The 23,939-nt window shown below is 39.3% G+C and overlaps 3 protein-coding genes across 3 annotated transcripts; 2 read left to right on the top strand and 1 right to left on the bottom strand.

The window, feature by feature from the left end:
- Positions 1 to 1,116: 1,116 nt before the first annotated feature.
- sf3a2 (splicing factor 3a, subunit 2) lies at positions 1,117 to 4,382 on the bottom strand. The gene is made up of 8 exons (XM_034195986.1): positions 4,259 to 4,382; positions 3,205 to 3,494; positions 3,041 to 3,087; positions 2,808 to 2,917; positions 2,639 to 2,688; positions 1,837 to 1,977; positions 1,690 to 1,758; positions 1,117 to 1,594 (listed from the first exon to the last, which is right to left on the bottom strand). The coding sequence occupies exons 2-8, from the start codon at positions 3,400 to 3,402 to the stop codon at positions 1,334 to 1,336; spliced, it is 876 nt and encodes a 291-aa protein (XP_034051877.1). The 5' UTR covers positions 3,403 to 3,494; positions 4,259 to 4,382; the 3' UTR covers positions 1,117 to 1,333.
- An 832-nt stretch (positions 4,383 to 5,214) lies between these two features.
- On the top strand, positions 5,215 to 9,369 carry plekhj1 (pleckstrin homology domain containing, family J member 1). Its single transcript, XM_034195987.1, has 6 exons — positions 5,215 to 5,606; positions 5,777 to 5,844; positions 5,930 to 5,996; positions 6,691 to 6,781; positions 7,274 to 7,337; positions 8,095 to 9,369. The coding sequence occupies exons 1-6, from the start codon at positions 5,513 to 5,515 to the stop codon at positions 8,185 to 8,187; spliced, it is 477 nt and encodes a 158-aa protein (XP_034051878.1). The 5' UTR covers positions 5,215 to 5,512; the 3' UTR covers positions 8,188 to 9,369.
- Positions 9,370 to 9,827: 458 nt separating this feature from the next.
- LOC117532621 (fizzy-related protein homolog) lies at positions 9,828 to 23,293 on the top strand. Its single transcript, XM_034195985.1, has 14 exons — positions 9,828 to 10,010; positions 11,210 to 11,283; positions 14,119 to 14,247; positions 14,435 to 14,498; positions 15,653 to 15,783; positions 15,866 to 15,951; positions 16,038 to 16,221; positions 18,815 to 18,880; positions 19,983 to 20,085; positions 20,221 to 20,405; positions 20,515 to 20,748; positions 21,143 to 21,247; positions 21,632 to 21,724; positions 21,833 to 23,293. The coding sequence occupies exons 2-14, from the start codon at positions 11,215 to 11,217 to the stop codon at positions 21,872 to 21,874; spliced, it is 1,491 nt and encodes a 496-aa protein (XP_034051876.1). The 5' UTR covers positions 9,828 to 10,010; positions 11,210 to 11,214; the 3' UTR covers positions 21,875 to 23,293.
- Positions 23,294 to 23,939: the final 646 nt, after the last annotated feature.

Raw genomic sequence — 23,939 nt, 5'->3', positions numbered from 1 at the left:
AGATTGGAGGTGTTGGTTAAAGCTGCCCTGCCCTATAAAAAATACACACCAGTTTTGAATTAGCTATTCTTAAGAAGCATTGCCAGATGTGAACCATGCCTCGCACAAAAGAGCTCTCAGAAGACCTACGATTAAGAATTGTTGACTTGCATAAAGCTGGAAAGGGTTACAAAAGTATCTCTAAAAGCCTTGATGTTCATCAGTCCACGGTAAGACAAATTGTCTATAAATGGAGAAAGTTCAGCACTGTTGCTACTCTCCCTAGGAGTGGCCGTCCTGTAAAGATGACTGCAAGAGCACAGCGCAGAATGCTCAATGAGGTGAAGAAGAATCCTAGAGTGTCAGCTAGAGACTTAAAGAAATCTCTGGCACATGCTAACATCTCTGTTGACGAATCCACGATACGTAAAACACTGAACAAGAATGGAGTTCATGGGAGGACACCACGGAGGAAGCCACTGCTGTCCAGAAAAAACATTGCTGCACGTTAGAAGTTTGCAAAAGAGCACCTGGATGTTCCACAGCACTACTGGCAAAATATTCTGTGGACAGATGAAACCAAAGTTGAGTTGTTTGGAAGGAACACACAACGCTATGTGTGGAGAATCCAAAGGGTTCACATACTTTTTCTTGCAACTGTATGCTTCTACTTAGACTCAAAAGTATTGCTTCCAGATAAATGACCTCAATGTCAATATGGTAGATTTTGGCTCCTTTGATGGACAGATATGATTTTGTGTACTGACAGTTTTGTTTTATTCAAAATTCTGACTGCTTTATTTAAACCTGTGATCATTTGGAGGCCTTTAGAGGAGAAAGATCTACATGTTTATTAGATTGCTTATCAATCGCACTAGCTCAGTTTACTGTCAATACAATTAAAATAAAAGTTGACCCACAAGGCTTGTTATTTCATCAAGAGCTGCTTCAAAAATATTTTTTCCCCGTAAAATCAAGCCTCTTTCCTTATCAGCCTCTTCATGCCTTAATATTTCTGCACTGTTTCTATTTTCATGTGCTATAATCCATTCGCACAATCCCGGGACACGTCAATTAACCTTAGTGTGTTTGTGTGTTAGCGTTATGTCTTTGTAAAAACACAGATTCCAATGCAAATGTTTTTTCACCAAAGAATTTAATTACAAAAAACAGAATGTTAAAAGATGAGCTATTCCCAATCATAGCTCCACGTCCAGAAAGTAAGCATTTATACAAAACAGTGGGGTCATACGGGCTGCCCTACACATTTACATAAATCAAACTAATGTATAAAAATCGACTAGATGTAGACTTTAAACGTCATTGAAAGCAATCACGATCAGCTGGTAGGGAATCAATTATTAGACATGAGGCTCTCAGGAGGAGGCGGCCTCATTGGCATGGGGGGCATGGGCATCTGATGGGGCATATGGGGGTTACCGGGGGCACCAGGTGGGAGAGGGGGCATCCCTCCTGGTGGGGGAGGGGGCATATTATCATTTGGCTGGCGATGTCCACTCATGAGAGGAGGAGGACGCTTCACACCAACAGGAGGTGGGGGTCCGCTGGACTGGGAAATAGCTTTCTCCATTTTGAAGTGGAACTGTAGGAAGAACTGGGAGGAAAAATAACACAGACAGGTTAAACACATATTTTCTCATTCCTGAAATAAAACATAGTGGTAATAAATGTTAAACGGCTTCTAAGTACCTGTTTAGTTTCTCTGTTCCAGTGGGTCCAGAAGCGGTTTTCTGCTTTATCAATTTCTCTACTCGGGACCTGAAAAAGCAAAGATGGTGATGTTATGTCTAAGAAAAAAAGACTACAGAGGAAAATTAAAGTGCGGTTAAAACTCACCTTAAAGGCAATGGTCTCGTACGGTTCAGCAGCCAGAAGCAGATACTGCCAACGGCGATCAGGGGGCTCGATGCGCTGCTCGTAAGCAGACATAAAACGATGCCTGGGTCCAATTCCTTCAGCGATCTCTGGGTAGTCAATCTGATGAACAGAGGAGTAAAAAACAGGTAACTTACAGACTTGTTTTTGAAAGTAAATAATCAGCCAGTGAAAAAAATGTGTTTGAACACAGGGCGATGGCTTAATTTGGTCAACAGGACCAAATGTGTCTGCTCGTCTGTTTTTAGGTTTGAACCAGACTATGTACGATAACAGGCCAAATACATCCACAATATCTGTCCTACTGTACCAGAGAGTTCTTTCAGATTAAGAAAATGTTCGTTTAAAAGAAGTACAGTATATAGCCAGCCTTGGGAGAGAGAATCAAAAACCTAGAAAATACCTATTTACGACTATTTCATCAGAAGTAGGATGTAAGCCAATGCATTTCCTGTAACTTTCTTATAAGCCAACTTTTGTTTTTCCAGTCAAGTCATTTTGATGTGAGGCTGCAGCAGTAGGAAGTGTTTGGTTTGCATTAAGGACTTGATGTAACAATGTTTCCAGGTAAGTAGCCACAGACTAGACTTGGTAAAAGAGGAAATAAATAAATATTGCAATATCAGGCTAATTAATATAGTATAGTATATATAATTAATAATTAATATAGGCTAATTCACCAATGTGTAACCGCATTAGGTGACAAATAATAACTTAATATTATTAACTCATTTTTTTTGAATTCCCTCCAAAAGACACTAACCTGGAAAAGTAGGGACTGCTGTCCGGTCTCCGAGTCCCTCTGTTTGGTTACTATAAAGAAAAGAAAGGCATTGATTGCATAATAAAATGCAATACATTTGCAGGTAAACCCTGGTCAGTACAAGACAAAATAATCACTGCACTGACTCATAACAACTCAGCTCGCTTACCTTTGTATCCCGGTCGACCAATTTTGACAAACTTCTTGACCTCAACTTTCACTTTGGCTGGAGCTGGCTGGGCAGGAGCTTCTTTTGCCTCTTTGGCTGCTCTCCGCGCCCTGAAACAAAGAAAATATATAATTTTTTAACTGTAGAAAAATGATGTGCTGAACCTCAGTGGGTTGTTGCGGTACAATTAATTGGTCACCAAAAACACTAAACAAATGGCGTGTTGCACTTACAAGTTGGTCTGATGTTTCTTTCCTTGTGTGTGAGCCAAGTAGCTGCCCTGTAAAGTAGAGAAGAGCGATTCGTCAAACAGGATGCTCCGATAACAGGAAATGTATTATTAAGTTAGGATAACTTCTAGCACCATACAGGAAAGTATCATTGTCTGCCTCCTCACCTCATTGTTATGAAGAGTCAAGCAAAGTTTGCACTCGTATGACCCTAAATGATTTTTCATAAAGTAGGGGTCTTTATTGATGTCAATAGTCTCCAGGGCCAGCTGGCGTAACCGCTCTCGCCTGTCCCGGTTACTTTCAGAGGAGGAGGCCACCCCACCGCTCCCCGTCTTCCCACCAGCTCGATGCTGGAAATCCATCTTTGCAAGGTGATGGGCTCAATCACTCAGAAACCCACAGGTGTTGCCCAGCTGACACTGGACAGGCACTCAGAGAAGATGTTGCTGATTATCTGAAGAAAGATAAAGCAAACAATGTCAGAGAAAATGTAAATATAGAATAATGTTAACTGTTATTACCGTACCATGTGTTACTGGATTGTGGTGTAAAACAGTGCCATGTATGGAGTTATCACTTAGGAGTAAGCAATACAAGACTACTGACTTGACTATTATATATACTGTATTAAGTGCATTGCTCTAGTCTAGATACTAGTTCAGGTCTCCTTTGCATGTACACGGCCTTTAGGAGTACTGCAGTAAGTCCCCCCTCAATTTCAAGAGGAATGTTAAAAACAAATACTTCCGGAACGGTTACCAAGACTTTCTAGAACTAGTTTGGCACACATTTCATGTAGTTAAAAAACAATACAATGACTGGCTGCGCTACTTTATGCTAACTTCCCTTGTAAGTGATCGGTCTTACTAATGGGCAACAACACACTTATTTAGACAAATATTCGTTATTGACCAGATAAAATACATAGCAGAAAAGAGGGGATTTTTTTGTATCAAGCTAGAAAACAAATGACAAAAACTACAAACTGTAGTTAGCTGCAGTTTGTTAGAATATGGTAGCGCTCGCACGGCAATGCTAAGCTAACAGCTATTCATTGAGAGATTTCAACACATTTGAACATATGATCGAAGCCCCCACACACACCTAAAAAGGAGCTATCTCTGTATATGTATTTATAGATTGATAAATTACATGTAAAACTAAAGAATACACAAGTAAAGGATAGTGTAAACAGTTTACTTTGTTCAAAACACTCACCGACAGCACAACGTAATGATCATGCCCCTGTAGATCAGCAGTGCGCATGCTCAGGTGGTTTCCTCTTCACCGGTTGGAAAACAGCTTCAGGTGCATTACTGCCCCCTGCTGTTCTGGAGTATTCCTACATGTGGCACATTTCAGAATCATCTTTATATCTGCAAAGTAACTATAGCTGGCAAATAAAACGTGTTGAAGTCAAACTTAAATGTGCTTTCTCTCTGAAATGTATTGGATTAGCACACACTCAAATACAAGTACCTCAAACTTGTTATTGAGTACAGTACTGGTGTAAATGTACTGAGACATCTTTCACCAGAGTAAAGTACATCCCATATACTACCATGTCACCAGTGGTGTAAAGTAACTAAGTACACTTAATTGAGTATTGTACTCAAGTACAATTTTTAGGGACTTCTATTTTGCTTGAGCAACTAAATTATGTGCTACTTTGTACTTCTACCCCACTTCAATTTAAAGGTAAAAAGTGTACTTTTACTATTCTTCATGTATACCTTTAGTTACTTTGCAGATTTAGATTAATGGTGTTAAATATACTCAACATTTAGAAAATACTTGAGTCACACCTGGAGTAAATCACAAGCTACCTTGCACTATAAAGTAATTAACATTAGCTGCACATTTACCAGCTTTGATAAACACATTAATACATAAATAATTACAATCAAACTTAATATGATTCTGTAAATTGTCCGATCTGCAAATGAGTAGGCCTTATTTTACTTTTGGTACTTTAAGTATATTTTGATGTTTCTGTATGTTTACTTGAGTATTATTTTGAATGCAGGACTTTCACTTACTATACTCGTTAAAGTATTCCTACTATCCGGAAATTCTACTTTAAAAGTTATGAGTACTTCTTACTTCTTCCACATCTGCATGTCACTACAAGTTGTAACTTACATGGCTTGTAAACGCACTGTTTACCTAGTTCGTTCCTCACCGACTTCCGTACTATTACCAGTGAGGCGTTTCTGGCTGCCACCGAGTGTCCGGTGTGAAACATGGAGGAGAAGTCCGACTCTTGACCACAGCAATGACAAAACACACACATTCACATTTCGAGGACAGAAGATTGGGAGGCAGCGACATTTAACCGACGCCTCAGACAACGCTGCCTCGACTTATTTGGTATTTTATCTCGCTCCCTTGCTGGGCTGTCGGTGGGCATGGCTCGGTCGTAGCTAAAGTCTCCTCTTCTTTAACCGGTGTTTTACTGCGTCAGTGGCCGTGATGCGTTTCAACGAGAAGGAGCTGGTGTCTCTGAGCCGACAGCCCTCAGAGATGGCAGCCGAGCTGGGGATGCGAGGACCCAAGAAAGGAGACGGTAACACGGTTTATTACACACCGATTCAGCTCCTTTCAAACCTACTTCCGTTGTATTTAATCTGCACAGCAGGCTGTTCATGTTAGCATAATGGACTGAAAACATTAAGATCAGCAACCAGCAATGGTCGTGTCATTCATCAGCTGTCAATCCTTTTTTTTGTAATACAGTTGTAAAGAAGAGGCTGGTGAAACTCGTCGTGAACTTCCTCTTCTACTTTCGGACTGATGAGGAAGAGGTCAGTAGCACACTGCATTCAACATGCATCACATGTCTTACCTGCTCTACCTAGTGACTAATGTGAAACCATTATTTGTTGTCAGCCAATTGGAGCTTTGCTGCTGGAGCAGTGTCGGGTGGAAAGGGAGGACAGCCAGAGCTTCTCTATTGGTGAGTTTCCCCTTCTACATTCACATGATTCGCCTTTCCTTTAACTTTCTCGCTTTGTTGACTTTCAAATCCAGTCTAATACCTAGGTTTTAGAAATGGATAAACACTTTTCTTCAAAGCACATAAACATGTTGTTGCAAAAAAGATTTTACTAAGATTTTACTTTAGAAATAAGTATTTTTTTCATTTTTTAGTGTTACTGAAATTAACGTTGTCTACCCTCTTAACCTGTCATTGATTATGGTCAGGTTTTGTACATTTGTGCCTAACTGCTCATCGTCATAATTAATGTGTAAAATACGGCTCTACATTTCATTACAAAATGTGGATCTCTTACTCGTTTTTATATTCAAAAGTGAATTGGCCTGATTCTTAATATATTAGTTTGTATGTAAAATGTTCAATCTTTCTTGCTGTAAAACATTTGGCCAGGTCTCTATTGTTTAAGACATTTTATCTCAGTCGCAAACCTGGTGTAATAAAGTCTAAATTAAAATTAAAAAGTCGGTGGAAATGAGCAGGCCGGCTTTTTATTCCGTATTAACACTGCTTTGTAGATGTCACTGATCAGGAATAAAGACATGTATCAACCATAGACTGTATCAATGTCCATTCCTTAAGACTTAATACTTTGTTGCAGTTTGTGTATTTGTATTATCTATTTGTGACTCGTTTTATGTGTTTCTCTTTGTAGCATTTTTGGATGAAGCAGAGAGAAAATATCTTTTTGAGTGTGACTCAGAAGAGCAGTGTGGGGAGTGGGTCGACTCCATTGTGAAGGCCAGGTGGGTCTGACTCCTTCTCCTCTTATTACAGACACAACAGACCACAACACCATGAAATACACATGTTGGTCGGCCTGGCAGCGACTGACAGAAAATGAATATATTACATTTTTGATTGAAGTAAAATATGAATATGTTTTGGGGGGTTTAAGGCATTACCTTAGTGACTTGTCAATTGTCAGCGTTTTGAATTTAGATTTTTTTTTTTTAAGACAGAATCATGTTTTAAGGAAAAAAATATGAAATCCAAATGATGATGATGATAACTACAACACTATGGTGACATGAATTAACATTGTAGCTACAGTTTTCTCTACATCTGAAAATGAAAAAAATGTCAGCTTGGCGGACCGCAATGTGCAGTGTGATGCTATTTGAACGCCTTTAGTCATACACACACACTTGGGTTAAATGTGTTTTACTAGGAATAGGATCATGCTCCCTAACAGGGGAAGATTTTGCCTAATACATTTGTCATCTCATCTCTTACAGTTACGAGTTCATGAGGAAGAACCTGATATTCTATCGAACTGAAATCCACAGGCTAACTGGCAAGGTAAGAGCCGTCTCAGCAGCATCTTGAAGCGTTAAATGCCACACAGATGGCACTTATATCCAACAGTGTTGTAGTAGAAAAGATTTAAGTATGAAGTGTATTTGCGCAATACTTGCCTTAAACAACAATAATTTAAATCCCGGCTGCATTTAAAATGTGAAAAATGTGTGTGTGAAAATGTTTTACAAATGAGCTTTTGCTGATTTTTTTTTTTGTTATGATAAAATTAATTAAAATGTACATCTCTGTATTTATTGTTACATTTTGTCTGAAAAAGTTAGAAGAGCAATGTTAAAGCCTGATGATTCCTTACACCAAAAATACTAACCCCAGTCACCTTCAAACAGTGAGGCGTACTGTACATACGGCTCGTTGATTAACCATTAAGATATTTGTATCGTGACTGAAAGTCGTATCAGGGCATCGGAAAAATGTAATACTTTAGAAAAAAACTAAAAAGCAATATGACTTTTTAGAAACAAGTTATGTGTCAATCAGGATGATCTGGAGACATTGAAAATAGTTTATAGCAATTTTGTCCTAAAAACGTGGTAGTTTCGCTTCGCAAATGTAGTTTGTTGGTGCTGTTAAGACTGAGCCACTAAATAAAGTCAACTGAACTACACTGTATCCTGTTGGAGGCTTACACTAACAATTACAAGAAATCTCTAAACGATTTTTTTTTACTGTCTTACTCTTAACCTTTATATATATATATACAGTCTATGGACTTAACTCGTATTCTCCTTTCTCACAGGATCCCTTGGAGCAGTACGGTATATCAGATGAAACTCGCTTCCAGGTCAACAATGGACTGCAACTCACGCCTAGAGATACCTGTTCCCTGTAAACCATCGACCTGTCCAGATGTACTTTATTTTAAATTTCAGTCTGCCCTTCCATTCCAACTTTTACTACTCACTAGCTTGAAGAACATGGTATTACCATAAGCTCAGATGCTTTTTAGATCTTCACTGCAATGAATGTTTTTAGTAGTGCCCCAGACTTACAGCAACGTCCTTATGTGCAGATGTTATAGCAGAATATCTGAGGCCATGTAAAGTAATGAAGTGATAATGCTGATTATTTCTTTTATATCAATCATTACAGGTAGCGGGGCTGCAGAGAACTTGACACTGTCTTATCTACGGTTTATGGGATTTTACATGCATATTTTCTGTATCATTTTTAGGATTTTCCTTGGTTTATTTGTTAGCTATAAAAAAAACATATTTTATACTGTGTTTTCTACTAGACATACTTTCAGATTGTGATTTTGAGTGTCTAATTTTACATGTGCTGTACATTTCTTTCAGGAGTGTTCCGATGAGCACCGCTGGGATTTAAAATAATTTAACCAGACTTTTTGAATAATGTTAATCAACCTAATATATGCTGTTTGAAGAACCTTATGATTATAAGATACAGTGCCCAATTGAGAAAACCTTCTGCAGTATTTCCTGAGTAATTTCAGCTGCAAGGGCCTTTGAGTTGAGCCAACCATTTGACTATTTTTTTTATCAGATAAATGTTTTAGCTATCCCTAATTGTATTTATCTTCTAGCCTTTTTAGACTACCAGTATTTAGTTTAAAAAACTATACTTTTGCACATATTACTTTACTGGGTGTTGAGGGTTTTTTTATAATAAGAATTTCAAAAAGTTACTTGAACCTACTGAACTTATTCTTTGGCACTTTGAATCAAATTCCTTTAGATATGCTGTTGGGCCAGACTACGTGATTTTTCAACATCACAACAACTTTGTCATTGGAGCTACATCAAAGTTTCAGCTAATGATGAGGTGACGTTTGTCTCTCGTCCAAATGTAACTATCTTGCAAATTGTATAAAAAATGGTCAGGAGTCTACCCTTAAAGAGGATAATGTCATTGAATGTGTCTTTATTTTAAACCTTTGCACATTGAATGTGTTAAGTCTATTTTTACTTCCTGTTCAATTATTTTTGTTTCACTTGCATCTCTCTTTTTGTTTTTAAACTAATAAATCCATTTGAAATATACTATGAATCAATACAGTGTCGCTGTTAACTAGAAACAATTTGTCAACACCAAAATGTAATAAAAGTGTATTTAATCATGGTCAATCTAACAATAGTATTCAGCAGGTGTCCATAAAGTGAAAATGACAAGTCTCCTTCAAGACACACATACAGTACCAACACTGTTGAAAATGTAATGAAAAGCACAGGCGTTTATCATGAATGTATCACTGCTGGTTTGACAAGACGTGCATATTGTTAAATCAATAAATAGTTAACATGTAGGCCTATTGCTTGCACTTAAAAGGCAATGGATACAAAGACAATGGACTATGCAAATATATGTTTAGAGCCATGAAGAAATGACTGATAAGGAGCTTTATTATAAATGTATCTTCTGTTTTTATTGTTTCTCTTCTGCTGAAGATGTGGGAATTAATGTGACACGTTTCCTTAGCAACGCAAATGTGTGATTCAAAAAATAGCTACGTCACATTTTTTCCCGTGATGCTTAGCGAGGCCAAATTGAACGCTCGGCAAAAGAAAACAATTGTATTTTGCAGGCTCTGTTTTAAAGAGTTAAACACATAAAAACAATACATTTCAACTGGATTTAACACCGCTAAGAAAAACAACTCAACGGCGGGTAACGGGAAGCGTTCATCGGGGCTCGGTAGGTTACAAAAGTGGACTGTGAACGAACAATGTTGCTAATGCATTAGCCGGACAGCTAGCTTAGCGTTTTAACGTTACTTCAGCCAGCTGGGCTAGCATTAGCATAGGTCTGTATGTTTGATCGTTTCATTTATATTGTTTAAATAATTTTAGGGTCATGATTACAGATCAGCGTTAACTGCCGTGACTGTGTTTTTTGCGAGTCGAAACCAGGAATCAAATACTTCAGTGTTGAAGGTTTTACAGCTAACTAATGTTATATGTTGCTAACGTTAGTGTTCACAAAGATAATGCAAGTGTTATGAGCAGAAGACTGAACCCACCCGCAGCTGTTCACATGCACTGTTACTATAATATGTCTTTAGCTAGTTTAAGAATATTCTAAATGAAGGCACTGGAGGTTAACAATATATTTTATTAATCGTGTCGATGTATGTTCCATGCCATATCATTATCTCAAGGAATACTCACTCTAGGCTGTTACATGTGTTTTTACAGTATAATCAAGTTAAATGTAATGTCAACTGAATAATTATTGTTGTTTTTACATATAACCCAATGTAATACTTGACAACAAAGCAGGGACTTCTTTGATTTGTGTGAAACATTTAGCCACATTATTGAAGGACATGGTTCCTCAGAAAAACCTTCCCTGGTCGATTAGTAAATGTATATGAAACTTTCATTGTGTCATGTCAAAACATATAAAGTTACACTACAGATTTGCAATGTATCTACTTATCAATTATTCGATCTACAGTTAATCTTTTTAGATTTTGATAATCAATTCAAATGAGATTTTATTGTCAAGGATTTCACCATGAACTGTTTGTTCGGAATTAACTTAACAAGCAAAATGCCAAACATTAGCTGGTTCCATCGTCCAATATAATTAACCTTTGCTGCTTTTCTGTTTTTAAAATGTAACATCTTATACTATTGGTGGGCAAGTCATCACCATGTTCAATTGAAAATTACAATAAGAGTGTTTCACGATTTTCTAAAACGAGTCAAAAACGAAATATCTAAAATTGCTCAACAGTCATTTGTGAGTTAAAGAGACTTATCTGTCAGTGCCAGAAGAACTGAGAAGTAGTAAGGAAGTTACGAGCCACAGTAACTGATCTGTCATCTGACATGTGCATTCAGGAAACTGTTGTATGAATGTATTGCTGATCAGTCTTATCCTCTTCTCAGGCATCATGGACCAGGACTATGAGTGCAGGCTGCTCAGGCAGATCAACATTCAGAATGAGAACGCAAGCCCCATAGTAAGTTAACAATACACACTTGTACATAAGGAGCTGTGTTTCCTCTTGAAAAATGTTTTCCTAAAAAACAAACACAAAGCATCTAATTTAGCCAAGGCTTAGAGTCTTGACTAGTATCACTAGCAGTGTTTCAAGTGACAGTAGATATAGATTAGTTGCAATTTGGTGATATACAGTGGGGCAAAAATGTATTTAGTCAGCCACCAATTGTGCAAGTTCTCCCACTTAAAAAGATGAGAGAGGCCTGTAATGTTCATCCTAGGTACACTTCAACTATGAGAGACAGAATGGGGGGAAAGAATCCAGGAAATCACATTGTAGGATTTTTAATGAATTAATTGGTAAATTCCTCGGCAAAATAAGTATTTGGTCACCTACAAACAAACAAGATTTCTGGCTCTCACAGACCTGTAACTTCTTCTTTAAGAGCCTCCTCTGTCCTCCACTTGTTAACTGTATTAATGGCACTTGTTTGAACTCGTTATCAGTATAAAAGACACCTGTCCACAACCTCAAACAGTCACACTCCAAACTCCACTATGGCCAAGACCAAAGAGCTGTCAAAGGACACCAGAAACAAAACTGTAGACCTGCACCAGGCTGGGAAGACTGAATCTGCAATAGGTAAGCAGCTTGGTGTGAAGAAATCAACTGTGGGAGCAATTATTAGAAAATGGAAGACATACAAGACCACTAATAATCTCTCTCGATCTGGGGCTCCACGCAAGATCTCACCCCGTGGGGTCAAAATGATCACAAGAACGGTGAGCAAAAATCCCAGAACCACACGGGGGGACCTAGTCAATGACCTGCAGAGAGCTGGGACCAAAGTAACAAAGGCTACCATCAGTAACACACTACGCCGCCAGGGACTCAAATCCTGCAGTGCCAGACGTGTCCCCCTGCTTAAGCCAGTACATGTCCAGGCCCGTCTGAAGTTTGCTAGAGAGCATTTAGATGATCCAGAAGAGGATTGGGAGAATGTCATATGGTCAGATGAAACCAAAATAGAACTTTTTGGTAAAAACTCAACTAGACGTGTTTGGAGGAGAAAGAATGCTGAGTTGCATCCAAAGAACACCATACCTACTGTGAAACATGGGGGTGGAAACATCATGCTTTGGGGCTGTTTTTCTGCAAAGGGACCAGGACGACTGATCCGTGTAAAGGAAAGAATGAATGGGGCCATGTATCGTGAGATTTTGAGTGACAACCTCCTTCCATCAGCCAGGGCATTGAAGATGAAACGTGGCTGGGTCTTTCAGCATGACAATGATCCCAAACACACCGCCCGGGCAACGAAGGAGTGGCTTCGTAAGAAGCATTTCAAGGTCCTGGAGTGGCCTAGCCAGTCTCCAGATCTCAACCCCATAGAAAATCTTTGGAGGGAGTTAAAAGTCCGTGTTGCCCAGCGACAGCCCCAAAACATCACTGCTCTAGAGGAGATCTGCATGGAGGAATGGGCCAAAATACCAGCAACAGTGTGTGAAAACCTTGTGAAGACTTACAGAAAACGTTTGACCTCTGTCATTGCCAACAAAGGGTATATAACAAAGTATTGAGATGAACTTTTGTTATTGACCAAATACTTATTTTCCACCATAATTTTCAAATAAATTCTTTAAAAATCAGACAATGTGATTTTCTGGATTTTTTTTTTTTTTTTCTTCTCATTTTGTCTCTCATAGTTGAGGTATACCTAGGATGAAAATTACAGGCCTCATCTTTTTAAGTGGGAGAACTTGCACAATTGGTGGCTGACTAAATACTTTTTTGCCCCACTGTGTGTATATATATATATATATATATATATATATATATATATATATATATATATATATATATATATTAGGGGTGCACCGAATGGGAAATTCTTGGCCGAAACCGATACCGAAAATAGGAAACAGTTGGCCAAAGGCCGAAAATGATTAATAGAAATATATAATGTATACATTTTTTACCAATGTTGTTCAGCTACCTGATTATGGAAATAGACATGATTATGGCAAAACTTAACTTAACTTAAATAATAATCACGATTATGGGTCCATAAAACATTTATTCAGCACTTTTGAATGCATACAGTACATTTATATATGTCATGTATTATTGCTAAAAAACATTATATCGCAGTCTTAGTGTCGCCAACTCGTTTCTAATATGCAAAGACAACAAATGCGTCTATGATGTATTTTCGATCAGACGAGATCTCTCTCCCCCGTCTGTGTGCGAGGGGGCGGGGCAGTTTACACACACGCAGCTGCTACATGCAGCGGAGCACACTGCGGAGATGGCGGAGAGAACGCGCTCCGAGGTGTGGTTAAACTTTACCCGTCTCGATGTGGAGAATACTTGTTACCATAAGTGCAATAAGAGTTTAGCATGTAAGCACGAGCAATTTGTCTAAACATTTAGCAAAAGGGGGCGCGGGGCTCCGTTGGCGGGGCGCAGCGCCCCTCCAAGTAAATGATAGGGGAAACACTGACTAGTGTGATTAGATCAGTATCTTTACTATAGGTAGTCCTGCCCAGAGAGGGTTATTAACCAGCAAAAGACTTAAGATGAGGGCGGAGAGGTTGTTACCCTCCATGTGTCGGAAGAATAAACTGTTTAACAGGCCAGTCTCTTTCTTTTGACGATGTCACGAGTGTTGAGTGAAAACAAGACCTCCCCGGCCAAATGACTGGGTTTTGTGAATGATGCCTGTTAACACCTCAGACAAATGCCCCATCTACCACCTCAATGATCTGCCTGCTTTGTTGCAAAGTGTTCCCAAAGGCCTGTGTTGTTTGGCCTCCAGTCAGAAAATGATTTCTCCTCTCCCATCTTGTGTAGAAAGCAGTAGGAGCAGTGCGAGCTCTGACACCCACCAGCTCCCCCCTGTCCTCCCCCAGCAAGCATGGCGATCGCTTCATTCCCTCCCGGGCTGGAGCCAACTGGAGTGTCAACTTCCACCGCATCAATGTGAGTCTGCTGACATACAACCAGGACTCACTGTCTTTTCTACCAAAAGAACAGTGGCTCTTAACAGAACACACAACAAAGAACAAGTGTTGATTGTAGCTTTTAAGAAAACACATTTTCTGTAACGTTTTACTATTGATTGTCTTGGCTTTGAGGGATTTTTTATCTATTCCAATTTCTGATGTAGGAAATTGAAAAGTCGCACAATCAAAACAGAAAAACCAAAGACGGCACAACAGACAGCAACAAAGGTAATCACTCCACCTTTATATCCAGAAACAAGTCATGGGACATATTTATATAATAACAGATTATGTTACACTTGCAGTATTTTATTTGTAATTATTTACTACTTTTGATAATAGCTCCTCATCATGAAATATTCTGCTTTTCTTTGTTCACACTTTACATAGACTTAACAACTGACCTAAACTAGTAGTAGTAGTACATTTTTTTTAAATGAGTAGATGCTGCTGAGACAGGTCTTACCTTGCCAGTTAGCCTGTGGATTTCAGTTCGATAGAATATCAGGTTCTTCCTCATGAACTCGTAACTGCAAGAGATGAGACAATTATTAGGCAAAATCCTCCCCTGTTAGGAAGCATTATCATTTTCCTAGTAAAAAACATGTATAAAGTTTTAGATTTTATGTATGCACCACAACATCAAGTCAAATTCCTCGTACGTACGTGTGAACCTACCTGGCAATAAACCCGTTTCTGTATAATAATAATAATAATAATAATTATAATGCAATAGATTTAAAGTACAATATAATGTTTGTTGACTGTTTTACAAAACAAGTTTGACCCTTTTATGGTGTATTTTTGTGTGTGTATTGATTCACTGCCACAGCCACTTAATACAAATGATAAGGGCCTTAAACTAACATTCATTGTTTTGTACAACATCCCAAAACCCAAGTATATTAAATGTACTATAATAGTATAAGAAGAATTAGAAATCCTATAAAAACATTGATTTTGTTTTTGCCATTGTTACTTACAAACATTATTCTAACTACTACTTGATCATCAAAATTGCTACAGATTAATTATCAGTCAATTGTTCTGTGCTCTGAAAAAAACTGCATTTCAGTATAGTTTGTTCTACAAAGAAAATATTTGATACCGCTTTTCACAAACAGTGTACATCTGGTGTGAGTCCAACCCTTTTTCAGCCTATTCCTTCAGGTATCTCTGTCTGCTCCAGTCAAATGATGATTTGACCTTCTCTTGTTTACTAAGCCTCGACGGGCTCATGGAAACTGGAAATAAGGGGGAAACAAAGTTTGTGAAGAATTCTCCCTGATCTATAGAGATGTTGCAGAGGGAGCACAGTGTTTGAACTTAATCATTCCGACAGCCAGGTTTGATTTCCCCTCTGTCTCCTCCTCTGCCTTCAGCGGACGGTCTCGCTTACTCGGCTCTGCTGAAGAACGAGCTGCTAGGAGCGGGCATCGAGAAAGTCCAGGACCCCCAGTCAGAAGACCGCCGTCTGCAGCCATCTACACCTGCCAAGAGAAGCCTTTTTAGTGTAAACATAGTTATTATCGCTCTAACCTATAATTCTGTTAAAGTTTTTCCTGCATCAGTAATCATCTGTCTGTTTTTTTTAGTATTCTGTAAGTGCTAAGAGGGCTCTGCCAGAAGAGGATGGAAACACAGTCTCTCCATATTCTCTATCACCTGTCAGTAGCAACAGGTAACGTCACTTTGTCCTTCCACAAATATAATTTTTCAAAAATCTTCGAATGTAGCCTCATATAACTTACGTGATTGTGTTTGCAGCCAGAAACTGCTGCGTTCGCCAAGGAAGCCTACGCGAAAAATATCCAAAATTCCTTTCAAAGTCCTGGATGCTCCAGAGCTTCAGGACGACTTCTACCTCAACCTAGTGGACTGGTCCTCTCTGAATGTGCTCAGTGTTGGGCTGGGAACCTGTGTGTACCTGTGGAGTGCCTGCACCAGCCAGGTGTGTGTGATCTGATTACTCCAGCTTTGAGCAAAGCAATGGCGATTATCATGGAAATGTCTTTACTCTTTTTCTGTGTAGCTACTGGTTTCCTGGTCCGGGAGTTTATCCTCCAGGGTTTTGCTTTTTGACTCTAGCGTGTGTACCTTAGCTTGAAATCTCGCTACGTCGTCCTCTGCGTTTGCTATCCGTAACTCTGCCTGCGAGAGTCACTCAGCACAGCCACTTATCTCCTTCCTCATAGCCGCCATAATTGCAGCAAATCTTGAAAAAAACTATTTTCATGGAGCTCAAAGCAGACAGTATTGCCCCGCTCATACTCACTGTCAGTCTCGGTTGCTTAGACACTTTGCTCTTCTCTTTGCTCAATTGACCGGTTTTCGGCATCCCAACATCCACATACTCTACCGTTTTATGTTGCACATTATTTGTAACTTGTTGTTTTAACAGGGTTTGTACGGGTGCTGGAAATCCTTGAAAATGCTTGAAATTGTACGAGGTGTTTTCAAGGTTTGAAAAGTGCTTGAATTTTGGGAATGGTGCTTCAATCTGGGATAAAGTGCTTGAAATTGTAAATGCTTTACTTCACTTTTTAGATTAAAAGAAAATAAAGAAGTCGGAGCGCGCTTAATTGCTTCGCTTTTACATAAAACAGCTCTGCTCCGGCCTTCCCGCGCTATGCGCGTGACCTGCAAGTGTTTTTGTTACGTGTGACCTGGGCATTCTGATGAGAGTGATAGATGACTGTGTGCCAGAAGGTTGCAGTTTCAACGAGCGTTGGCTAGCAGAAGACAAATACAAGCCATGGCTAAGACGAGGGTCAAGCCCACGAGTAGCCTCCTGCAAAGTTTGCAAAAATAACGATGCGAGAGTCTGCGCTGACGAGCCACATGAAAGGTACGCCGTAGTAGAGCATTTTAGATTAGGCTAGCGTTGCATGTTACGTTTGTTTAAGCTAACGTTAGCTAGCTGAATAGCGAACTCGATGAGGGATAATAATAATTACAGGGGACAATCATTTCAGAGGAGCGTACCTATGTTATGTCAGTCGCCATCCTGTGGTGTTCAGAGGATGAAGCACTCACGGCATTTTGTGTTATAGTCACTGTAAGGGAAACTTCTGCAACAATGGAGAGTCATGACTCAGGGAGACACGAGGAGAGTTGGAGCTTTGATGTCAAACACTGGTGTTTATTACAAGTATCGGCCGGAGAAATTCACATCACAAATCACACAGCCAGAGATTCTGACTGCACTGGTGGGTTGCCATGTCAAATCTGACCAGCCTCTCTCTCGAATAGCCCTTTTAACTAGTTTACAGAGAGTTAATCTACATATTGGGGGATGGTGCGTAAACACCTGGGAACACTGGAGATATCTTCAACATCTGTAAATACTGAATCACTTGTCTGTGGTGCTTAGAAGCCAGCGTTCTCACAGTCCTAAAACCCTCTGTGACCGATAGGTCAGGCCATAAAACTGGTAATGTCAACAATAGCTGAGACTTCCCATTCCTTAAGACGGATAACAGACTCAGGGTTGGTCGTAAACGTCAACACACAGAAAAGGTTAGACTCCTAGGAGTAAGACAAAATTAATCCCTAACAGTCACGAAATATAATCTATTGATTCGACACAGAGTGATTTTAAAAGTATTTCTACTGGTAGTATATTTCGTGCCTAAACCAAATGTGACTTGCTCTATTGAAATCAGTCACATTGACCCGAAGACACATTTTCGTTTGTATTACTGGTCTGGGGGAAGCTCGCGAGTGTGTTTGTGTATTTTTGCGTTTGTGTACCGGGGAAACAAGTAAAAGTAGAAAAGTGTTATCATCAAAATATAGTTGAATAAAAGTAGTCATTGTGCAGATTGGTCCAACTCAGAATAATATATATGATATGTTTTATAATGATTGATCATCAAAGTGTTCTCAAAGCTGGTAAAGGTGCAGCTAGTCTGAATGACTTTGTATACTGCAGGGTAGCTTGTGGATTTACTCCAGGTGGAACTAAAGTCTGATTTAACACTTGATTAGATTTCACATCATTCATCAAGATCTGTAAAGTAACTAAAGGTATTAAATACATGTAGTGGAGGAAAAGTACACCATGTACCTCAGACTTATGTTTACTGCCAACCTAAAAGTACCTCAAAATAGTAATCAATAATGTATTGAAAAGTTATTTGGCTGATTGTTTTATATTGGCTCAGCCAGGTTATATGGGATGCCCAGTCTACGTACAGGTCACTCATTTTGAAATATTAAACTTAGTTTTCTTTTCTTTAATTTGTCATCCTCATGTAGAATGCTATTACGAAACACACATGTGGTTGTTTATAGCATAAAAAACATCTGATTTAATGTGAGGTAGGGAAATAATCATTTGGGTATAAGTATGTGACGGTATATAATAATTATGTAATTTACAACAGCTGTAAGATGCTTGAAAAGCTTGAAAAGCTTGAATTTGACTTTGGAAAAGGTGTAAGAACCCAGTGTTTATCACAGGTTTACTTAGTCTTATGATGTACCCGAACTGCCTCTTGGCATAATGTTAATCTATATTTTTTTCCTCCCTGTCTTTTTAGGTGACACGTCTATGTGACCTTTCTGTGGAAGGAGATTCTGTAACATCAGTGGGCTGGTCGGAAAGGGTGAGTTTCTCCAACATCTACATAAACAAAACCTACATCTGTAATAATAGTAGAAACTGCTCACCAAAACTCAATTTGAATGTTCACTGGTCAATCACAGAGTTACTCAGGTTAGGGTTTTTTAGACCTGCACTTTGTTTGCTTTGTTCCCACTGAGTCATTTTATAACTTTTGTATATTTTGCCCATCAGTTATTTTATGTTGACACAGCAAAATTCAAGGGCAGTGCAAAAGGTGTACACAAATGCCATGCTAGCTGTTCTCTCGTTGGTCTGAAATGTTACTGGGAAGATTTGACTCCAACTTTCTCCTCTCTTTTATTATTTCCACTTTTATCATGGAGCACAGGCAGCATGTAACGCTAGTTATTTTCATTCCAGCGAACAACATATCCAGCTTCAGTGAGCATTTGTACTCTGTGACTGCTGAACAATGTCCTAAATCATCTTATTAGTAGACGTGATGCCTCAGAGATTAGCTCTGACACCACAAAACACTTGCTCTTCTGATAGAAAGGGCATCGGTTAACCTCAATTAGATCATCTTTGCTGGTCAAGTTGTTTCTAATGGAAGGGTCGATTGGGTTTTGACTGCTAACAAACCACTCCACAGTTTAGGTGGAAGCAAGCTGAGACTGCCGTCCCACTTGAGTGCAATGGCTATGTCCAGACAAATTGAATTAGAGGGTACAACGCTTTCTTATACCCTCAGATCGAGCTGACAGAGTTCCATCATGAAAAAGGGATGTTATTAGACAGTTCAGTGAAGATGCAAATTGTCTTTTGGTGTGCCTGTTTTTTGTGTGTGTGGCCTAGCATTACTATACTTGTGGGAACCTAAATCTGTTTACACAAGTCACATGTGGGGACTCGGCGCCCTTTTGGGGACAAATTGGAGGTCCCCATATGGGGAATGATTAATTTTAGGGTGAAGACTTGGTTAGGTTTAGGATTAGGATTAGGGTTAGGCATGTGTTGGTTATGGTTAAGGTTAGGATACGTCTCCAGGAAATGCATGTAAGTCAATGTAATGACCCCTGAAGTGATGTATACATGGTATGTGTGTGTGTGTGTGTTATTCAAAGTGTGCTCTCTATTTTTAGGGCAACCTGGTGGCGGTGGGGACTCATAAAGGCTATGTACAGATCTGGGATGCGGCAGCAGGGAAGAAGCTCTCCGTACTAGAAGGACACACAGCCAGAGTGGGTGAGTTGACTAGCTGGAGTGATGTAGGAGGAAAGTGCTGTAAAATATAACAACCTTCGTACTTTTCACAATTTTTTTTAAATCCTCTTACATTCGGTGAATCATCTTCCCTTCAATTCATTCTTTGTTTGTCAGGTGCGTTGGCATGGAATGCAGATCAGCTGTCGTCAGGGAGCCGAGACCGGGTAATCCTGCAGCGGGACATCAGAGCCCCCCCTCTCCAGTCAGAGCGCCGTCTCCAAGGACACAGACAGGAAGTGTGTGGGCTCAAGTGGAGCACAGATCACCAGCTGCTAGCCTCGGGGGGAAATGACAACAAGGTATGTAGACGGAGAATCTCACCTGTTTGTGATCCACACATCAGTATCAGGTGACTCTTTTTCTTCAAACATCTAATCTCCCCTCTTCATTTCGTCCGGCTCGCTGTAGTTACTGGTGTGGAACCACTCCAGTGTCCTCCCGGTGCAGCAGTACACGGAGCACTTGGCTGCGGTGAAGGCCATCGCCTGGTCCCCCCACCAGCACGGCCTGCTGGCCTCCGGGGGGGGCACCGCCGACCGATGCATCCGCTTCTGGAACACTCTGACCGGCCAGCCCTTACAGTGCACCGACACCGGCTCGCAGGTCTGCAACCTGGCCTGGTCCAAGCACACCAACGAGCTGGTTAGTCACCTGGAGCTGTGTTAGACAGGCAGGCAGATAGATACTGTAGCGCTATACCAAATGTTATTTATTAGAATTGTATGTCTCTTGTCGAATTATCATAATGCCATGACCTCTAAAAGATATGTCATGATGCATACATGTAATTATGATGTTGTTGGATTACAAATTCTAACCTAATCTTTGGCTGAATTTGTGCAGAAATTTGATGTATAAACATAATAAAGAAAAAAATGCAGATATATTATAGATGAAGCTTTGAAGATTTGGTTTAGCTAGGGTTGCATATCGTTGACTTTTTTACGATACCGATACCACTGAACAATACCGATACTCAACCGATACATATATATATATGAATGAATATGTATTAAAGTACGTTTCTTCCCTGCAGGTCAGCACACATGGTTATTCCCAGAACCAGATCCTGGTGTGGAAGTATCCCTCTCTAACTCAAGTGGCCAAACTAACTGGACATTCCTACAGAGTACTCTACCTGGTTAGTATATTTACTGTGTGCATTTATAATGTCTTTTTTGAGAACATTATCCTATGTTCTGTCCAACTGAAGCCAAAAACAAGTGTAAAATTAAATAATAAATAAATAAAAGATAGACAGGAGGGGACCAAAATATGTGTACTACCTAAAACTATTAATACAAAGAGACATTTTCTAATGAAGTTTTGTGATTCCCCTTTGTTTACAAGTGCAAATCTAGGAGAAGAATGAACAATGACCATAACATGCCTGGATGTTTTTGCTAATGTGAAAGGATTCCCACAAGAATGGAGCTAAACACAAAACAAATACCACTGATTACCATGATTTATTATTGTTTTATGATGCTGTCTCTTCAGTGTGTAATAATGAGTTTATGTGCAGGCCATGTCTCCTGACGGGGAGGCCATAGTGACGGGAGCTGGAGATGAAACACTTCGCTTCTGGAACGTCTTTAGCAAGATGAGATCCACTAAGGTATTTATTTTCTCACTTTACGTTGGGGTAACATCCTCCCATCTCTATTTGAGTCTTTTCCCATTGGTCTTTGTCTCACCTCCTTCCTCTATCTCCTCCCTCTTTTAGGAATCTGTGTCGGTGCTGAACCTCTTCACCAGGATCCGGTAGTAAGCAAAAGCGGAGAAGGGATTTTATGTTTGCATGTACGGAGCTGTAAACGGGCCCCTTCTTTGAGCATTCTCCTCGGTGGTCTACAGACGGCCCCCCCTCGACTGCCCTTTGTTAATTAGCCAGGTTGTAGCTGGGAGGAGAAGATGGAGAGATGCACAGCGTGAGTGTGGAGGGCAGAGGAGACGCGTTCGTACAGTGTTCCACTTCCTCCTGAATGATAAAGCCACTTCCTCCTCCATCAGACCAGTGATCCCTGATGACGAGGGGGACTTCGGGGGGGGTTTCTCTCCCCATGTGATTGTTTGTTTACAGACTGACGTTGTGCTTACCTGCCAAATATTGAGTTTGTCCTTTTTAATTTGAGTTTGTCCTTTTGACTGTCTTATTTATTTTATTCTCTGTTTTTATTTTAAAGTTTTAAATATTACCCATATTATGCTAGTTTGTTTGTTTCTAGGCTGGCAGATTTGTTCTGATCTTTGCAGTGTGTTTGGCTTTCTTCATGTTTGCAGAAAAATCCAAGCTTGTCTTTTTTTTATTTTACTGCGGCAATAATGTTTAATGTAGACGGTAACCGATTACAAATTCCTGTCTGGAAAACTTAATGGTCAACAAGGATTGAACAACTGGGTCTGATCTTCTTTTTTAAAATCTTACACCAAGTTAATTTAGTCTAATTATACTTAGCAGTATTGGCTCATTGTTTCTCTCGTGAGAAATCTCAAAGTGGTCTAAGGTGCATCTTAGAAAAAATTACTATTTGGTAACACTGTAAATAAGAACAGTTGCCTCTACAACTAATTCACATGACAATTTGAGGATTTTAATTTGACTTGTGCGGAAGTGTTTTACCCATCTGGTTTTTTAGGGTCTTAAATGGAAAATCAGGCATGGGAAGTTCAAATGAAAACACATCGGCTCATCAGTGTAGTTTATTAAAAAAAAAGCACACAGCTTAACATTTGGGACTGCTGCTACTTTGCACTGCGTCTAAAATATTCAAGCTTGGGGCAATTCTCTTTTGCTACTTGAGACCATTTCTGTGTCGAGCAATTCAACGGGTTTTTGTTTTTTTATCTGAAAAAATAGATTTCATATCATTGCAACATTTTCTCCCAATTTTAAATTGTATTTTTTTTCTCCGTTTGAATGTTTGAGTCAACAAGTGTGCCACATTTAAACAAATGCTATTTATTTGTGTTGTGAAAAAAGGTTATTGTACAGAAATGGCATGTTTGTTTACTAATGTTACCCGGGAGAAGTTGATGGGCAGTTTAACTGCTAGGAAATTTGTTTTTATGCCACTTCAAAATCAAGACAATGCTGCCAACTTGAATTACAGAAAGAATGTTAAAAAATAAATATTTCTGTACTGAGAGATAATCAACAATTAAAAGATCATATCTTATATCTTAATTGCTGTTGTTGTTGTTTTCTCCAATACCATGAGGGCAGACTATTAAGTCTTCTGAAGTTAAAGAAGCGGTTCCATTGTTATCACGCTTTCTAGCCCAGGCGTGTTCCAGATCAATGAATTGATTCTACCAACAAGTGTTAGGTGTGCAGCAAGGGCCTGATAACGCGAGCTCCAAAACACATGAATGAGCTAAACTGGGTGACTTCATTACCATGCAAGTTATTTGAATTATTTTTCTGTTAATTGCAACAACTCAATTAAACTCACTAGAACTGATGGTCTTTATGCAGCTAAATATAGTCCTTAACATATTCATTGTTTATTACTAGTAACATATTTAACAACAACTTCAGTGCCTAGCCTTTTCATAAAGAAAAATAAATACATTTGTGACATGTTTTTTAATCTTTATTAGAACAAATGGACTCTGGGCTAAATGCCACACAGAGAAATCACAGGCAGACTCACTCGCAGACTAAAGTCAATTAAAATGGTGTTGGCATTTTTTGGCATTGTTGACAAACAGAAAAAGGATTATTTGAATTATGCCATATTTCCTCTGTATTTCAAGAGCGTTAAAAAAAGCATTCTTCTGTGAGGCGATGAGATCTGGAGATTTCAAAAGCCATACCGCATAGTTCACCA

This window comes from Gymnodraco acuticeps, unplaced genomic scaffold (genome assembly GCF_902827175.1).
Source record: "Gymnodraco acuticeps unplaced genomic scaffold, fGymAcu1.1, whole genome shotgun sequence".
Taxonomy (NCBI): Eukaryota; Metazoa; Chordata; class Actinopteri; order Perciformes; family Bathydraconidae; genus Gymnodraco; species Gymnodraco acuticeps.
This window is presented reverse-complemented; position numbering and strand designations above follow the sequence as displayed.